The sequence below is a fragment of the Thalassophryne amazonica genome, chromosome 7 (assembly GCF_902500255.1).
Source record: "Thalassophryne amazonica chromosome 7, fThaAma1.1, whole genome shotgun sequence".
Classification (NCBI taxonomy): Eukaryota; Metazoa; Chordata; class Actinopteri; order Batrachoidiformes; family Batrachoididae; genus Thalassophryne; species Thalassophryne amazonica.
Window position 1 is genome coordinate 36,498,639 of NC_047109.1, and position 6,028 is coordinate 36,504,666.

A 6,028-nucleotide genomic window follows, 5' to 3' on the forward strand; every position below is an offset into this window, starting at 1 on the left:
TCCACAAGGCCATCTACATCTCCACCATGGACACCTTTGGCAAGAGAGTGAGCCAGAATGCTGACTGGTTTGAAGCTGGCATTACCAAACTAGAACCAGCAATTGCAGCCAAAAGAGTGGCACTGCTCAACCATAAGGGGAGCACTCTGAGAAGACACTGGCTGCATTTAGAAAGGCCAGGAATGACTTTCGGCAGATTGCTTGACACTGCACTGACTATTGGCTGAACCTTTGCCAGGGCATCCAGCTCTCCGCTGACAGTGGCAACATTTGCACAATATATGATGGCATAAAGAAATCCTTTGGCCCAAGTGGCATTAAGATCACACCCTTGAAGTCTACCACTGGAGAAATCATCACAGACTGAGGGAAGCAGATGGCATGAGCAGAATACTATCAGGAGCTCTACTCCAGGGAAAACACTGTCATCGATACAGCAACTGAAAGCATCCCCCCACCTGTCATGGAAGAGCTAGACATCCCACCCTCAGTGGATGAGCTCAGTAAAGCCATCAACTCTTTTGGCATGCAGCAAAGCTCCAGGGAACAGTGGCATCCCTCCAGAGGTCATCAAGACTGGCAAGAAAAGTACCCTGCTCCACCACCTACACAAGCTTTTATTGCAGCGTTGGGAGGATGGAACAGTGCCTCAAGACAAGACAGCGAGCTCACAATTGGCTCCAGACTGGCAGGCAGACCTATCCTTCAAAGACATTTGTAAGCATGATTTGAAGGCAGGTAATATTAACCCAACAGGATGGGAGGCCAAGGCGTCATACCACAGAGGGTGGATGCTTGTCGTTAAAGCAAGCACAGAGGTCAGCGAGAGGAGGAGAGATGATCCATGGGAACAGAGAATAGAGTTCAGATCCTAGAGAGTAACTGCAGTTCCCAGAGAGACAAGTGTGGGCTACATCTGCAACAACTGCAACAAAGCCTCTAGAATTGGACTGTTCAGTCACCGCAGGTACTGCAACCTGAAAAGTGACTAGACTGGACACACACTCAATTGTCTCAAGAGACAGAGGGATGCCAATGTTTTAAATGTTTTAATGTGTTGCCAGAGTTTCATTTACTCACGGTACTTTGATCGCATGGCCTTATGTTCCCAGGGTACTGTGGTCACAGAACCTCAATGTTCCTCAATGCTTTCTAGCACATAATGAGAACATGAAAATGATGCCCGCATATCTATGTTCACATTGTCTATTATGCAACATATCAAATGTTTTTTTTCTGTTCCATTCATAACAACAATTTCATTTTATTTTGTGGTCCAAAGGCCACATTTACCTTGATATTAAAATCTCAGCTTTTCAAAAACATGTAAAATTATTACCATTGTTTTGTTGTATTCGCTATTTTGTTGCTTTGTTCACAATAAAAGAAAATAAAACTTGGCAACAAAGAGTTGGACTGCACTTGGACTGCAGGAACATCGATATAATACCATATCACAACAAAGATTATCAGATGGATTTGGTAATCCGGGTTTTCTGCTTTGGCTGTAAGCACGGTTTCCATAAAAGAAGGCATATAATGCTCCATTTGACAGTTCGCCAAAAATGAGCTACATTAAATGGATTTGGCAGCAAATAAAGGCCATCTTATTGTAATTTACCACATATAATCAAGCAGCTAGCATATATAATGTACAGTATTTCCTTGGCTAGGAATCTGTTTTGCTCATAGAGAATATCATCAGAAAAAGCCAAAGGATCACTCCAGTTTGTCATTGCATCTCTTTTTGAAGAGAGTCTTGTATTGTGAAATTCAGAACAGTTTAATGAAACGGCAGAGCTTTTAGTGGCTGTTTTATGGCGAAACTGTGAATATAATTTGCTTAATACCAGGTTCAATTTGGAGCCTAACTTCCCACTGTCATATAGCATTAGTGACCCTCTAAAGTCATAGCTTTAAGCTCATCATAACTCAATAACCTGCTTACCTCATTCTGGTTTTAAATCTTTTTTTTCCTTCTTCAGATAGCAGATGTGCTACGAGGGAGAGGCTCCAAACACATCAGACTTCAAGATCAACACTATGTATTTGACTCACCCCACAAGATCAGCTTCACAGATAATGGTGAGGTCATGCATAAAAACATGGGTGAATGTGGGCAGTAAAGCACCAGGACTTATTGTCTCTGCCTCTGCTTTAGGGTCTCCATCTCCCAGCCACAGCTAGGGATGTTCACCTGCGTCCACCCTGCACACGCCTCACCGCAGCACCTCCCAGGCGCCATCACTCCAGCCACGCTTGCATTTCTGTATTATTAGCTCAACAGCTATCACCCCATGCAGCTTGCTCGTAGGACTGGTGTCCTGCTGAGGAGGAACTTCGGCTCTTGCCAAATGAACTCTGGGACCTACTAATAGGACAAGAGAAGGAATCAGTAGTCTGGAACAACCTCCACACAGCAGTGTATTTAAGGCTTTAACATATGTACATCCAGGAGAAAAAGTTTAAATTTAAAGGAAGACACTCAAGCAGAAATCAAACTTCTGCAGAACCCTCATCTTGTTTATGCTGGAGTACCTTCAGCTCGCATCCTATGTGCGTCCTCTCCTGAAGACTGCAGCCATCTGGTGGACAGCACATTGCTTCAGCCATCACTTTGACTGCTTCACAGTAAGCATGCAGCAAAGGAAAAGTGACACTGTGCACATACAGACTCTGAACAAAAGGACTACAATCAAGATTTTGGACTTACTGAATCTTGCTGTATGATAGAGTCAAATACTTCTGAAACCATACAATTTACAGAATGATTATTGCACTGATGAAACTGACATTTTTACATATTTTCCTGTTTTATTGTATTTCACATGTTCCCTGCAGATCTGTATGCAGGTTTAAAATATATTTTGTTGTGAGATTTTTAATATAAAATTTGTCCAGTGGATTATTTTTGTGTACTTACCCTTTGTGATGGGGATGTGGGGGGTAGTTGTCAATAGCCAGTGTACCATGATGTGAAAATATCCACAATCAAAATAAATATGGTGGATATGTCAAAAACATACATACTGAGACAAACGTACAGCCCCAAGTCAGAAAAGTTGTGACAAAATGGAAAATGGAAAAAAAAAAGAACCGTGTTTTTTTTTTAACTTGTCATTTAATTTATTGTACATACACACATTTCTACATTTAAGGACTGTAACACATTCCATACAAGTTGGGACGAGGCAATTTATTCTATTGCTGTTGTGGTTATCTCTTAGTGAAAGAAAGATTGTCTCGATCACTTCTCAGATAGGATAGTGGACACGAAGATGACTCAACAGGCCCAGTCTTGATGCATACTCTTTCTTATAGATGCTGCACATGGTTGCTGCTGGAAGCTTCTGCCAGTCAGGATCTTGCTCACTCTCCGTTCTCTTCTCCTCTGTGTTTATTTGTTCACATTTTTGAAGTGTTCCACTCCAGTGTGGATCATTGCTCACCAGCTGACTCATTCCCTCATGTGTTCTTCCCAGGTCTTCCAGTTGATGAAGAAAGTTCTTGAGGTTGTTTTTTCAGGAGGTCCTTGTCACATTTCTTTTGCCCTCCTCTGGACCATTTTCCTTCACTCAGCTGAGAGTGGAAGATCTGCTTGGGAAGTTGGCTGTCATCCATCCTAACAATGTGACCCACCTATTGACACTAGTTCTTGATGATGACACACTTGATGTTCTGTTGCCTCAGCCAGGACGCTGATGTTGGTATAGTAGTCTTCCCACCATATGTGGCAGATACTCCTTAGGCAATGTTGGTGAAATTGCTCAAGGGTCTTCAGGTGTTAGCAGAAGGGTTGTCATTATGACAGCTTTGTAGGGGAGGAGTTTTGTTTCATGTTGAAGGTCTCTGTTGTTGAAAACATGGTTGCATAGCTGGCCAAAGGCAGTTCCTGCACACTTGAGTCAGTGTTGGATCTTGTTACAAATGTCAACATTTGTGTATTACGTTTTCAAAAACCTGTCCATGCAGTTTCACAGCAGGAAGCTTTGGCTTCACCATGTTGGGTGGAAACTGATACAGGACCTGTGTCTTCTTAAGGCTGATGTGAAGACCAACCTTGGTATAGGCTTCGTAGAAGGTTTCAAGGATTTTCTAAAGACGTTCTTCTGTAAAGGATGACATGTTGCTGTCATCTGCAGACTGGAAGTCCAGGAGTGAAGTGATGGTGATTTTCCTTTTGGCTGTCAGTTGGCTCAGGTTGAAGATCTTTATTAATTTATTCTATATATAAGGATTAACCCTTTAATATCCTCACATTATGTAAAAGAATGTAGTAGATATCAATGGATATCAATGTGCGCTACCAAATGGCTGAGTTGAACATTGATGTGTTAAATCGCCGCTGTTACAGCCAGTTTTCTTGAGACAAGTCAGGGGATGAACACATCCAAATCACTGAATATGTACTGGACTCTGGGAAGACACTGTTTTAAATCAATGTTCCTGGTGCAAAGAAAACAGAAGAGGTACATCACCTATCAGATCTCAGAAGTGAAGCTCACCTATAGAAAACCAGACCTGCTGCCCTTCCTCATGGAGTGTATCACCCATCACCTGGCAACCACTTGCTGGTATCCCTACGAGACACACATCATGAAATAGTGATTAGATGACCACGGGCCAAAGGTACCACCACTTTGTCCTCCAACTCTGGGAAGAGTGGATGCATGTAACTGTAGACACATCAACACAGTGACAAATCATTAGCAGAGCTGGAGAGAGAATTGGGGGTTTCAGCACAGAACAACTTGTCAGCCCATTGGGAGTACTGCTGAGCCATGATGTACCAAAGGCAAAGCAAGTTTATTTGTATAGCACATTTCAGCAACAGGGCAATTCAAAATTCTCTGCATAAAATATAAAGGACATGAAGACGAAGCTTAAAAGTAGCACAGGATAAATTAAAAAGCATAAACAAAACAGAAAAAAGACTAAAAGTTGCTGTAATGCAATTCAGTGGCAAACCGAAACATCTGCAAGCTTGATTTAATAGAGATGAGAGCATAAAATGGTAAATGGACTGCATTTATATAGCGCTTTTTCCATCTGCATCAGATGCTCAAAGTGCTTTACAATAATGCCTCACATTCACCCCGATGTCAGGGTGAATGCCTGAAATTCTGTAGCAGTTCAGGAGGACTCGAGCAGCAAGTGCTCAGTTTCAATATGTGATTCCATGCAATTGGAAACATTTGTGCAAAGAATATCAAGGCAGCAGGAAGAGGATTTCAGGTGTTGTATGTTTTCCTCAAAGGTCTTGGCGTTGAGAGGATCGACTTGATTCAAGCTGTTTGAGTTGATTGCAGATGGATGCAGGGGCAATGCATACACACGTAGATAAAAATTGTTCGTACCCCTATAATGTTTGCACAGATTTTCCTATATGGTCAGAAATAAATACAAAGCTATTTTGTTTAATCAGTTATTTGGCAACAAAAACAAATCAAAATACTTTGATGAAGTGAAACCAAAAATCCTGATAAATGTGTGCTGGACAAAATTATTGACACTCTTGGATGAATTACAGTAAATCATCACTTTTACACCCAGTCTTCTTTAGACATGTCAGGGGATGGATACTCTTTTGTTACGTCGCATGTACTTTGCTTTTCCAGAGAATAGACCCAGTGCCTATTTTTCGGCACATGACTAGGGATGACAATTGGTAAGATTTTATTGATATTGCTGTCATTTTTCAGCACGAAATTACTCATCTGCTTTATTTAAAATCCCAAACAGAATACTGGTAAAATTGACTAGACACTGCCATCTACTGGGCTAAGATATAACTTCTGAAAAAAAAAGAAGAAATGGCATGTTTGTCTAGTTTGCATGTATGCCTTTTAAAAATTGAAACATTTTTTAAATGGGAATATGGAAGAAAAAACATCTGCTTTGGTGTCTCCACCTATGGAGACACCATGGTTTGGACAAGATCTAACAATAGGGGCAATGTGTCTGTTCTGCCACCAAGCAGCTGACAGAGGGATGTCTGGCAGGCCACTTCTTGCTCCACTCTTTCACT

General features: G+C 41.5%; 1 protein-coding gene across 1 annotated transcript in view; it reads left to right on the top strand.

Annotated features, from left to right (window-relative positions):
• bcl3 (BCL3 transcription coactivator) overlaps window positions 1-2,906 on the top strand; it is a 75,827-nt gene extending 72,921 nt beyond the window's left edge. Inside the window, exons 8-9 of the mRNA XM_034174017.1 lie at window positions 1,986-2,085; window positions 2,162-2,906. Of these exons, the coding sequence (XP_034029908.1) occupies window positions 1,986-2,085; window positions 2,162-2,187 (126 nt within the window). The 3' untranslated portion in view covers window positions 2,188-2,906. The remainder of the gene's footprint in view (window positions 1-1,985; window positions 2,086-2,161) is intronic.
• The last annotated feature ends 3,122 nt before the right edge of the window (window positions 2,907-6,028 follow it).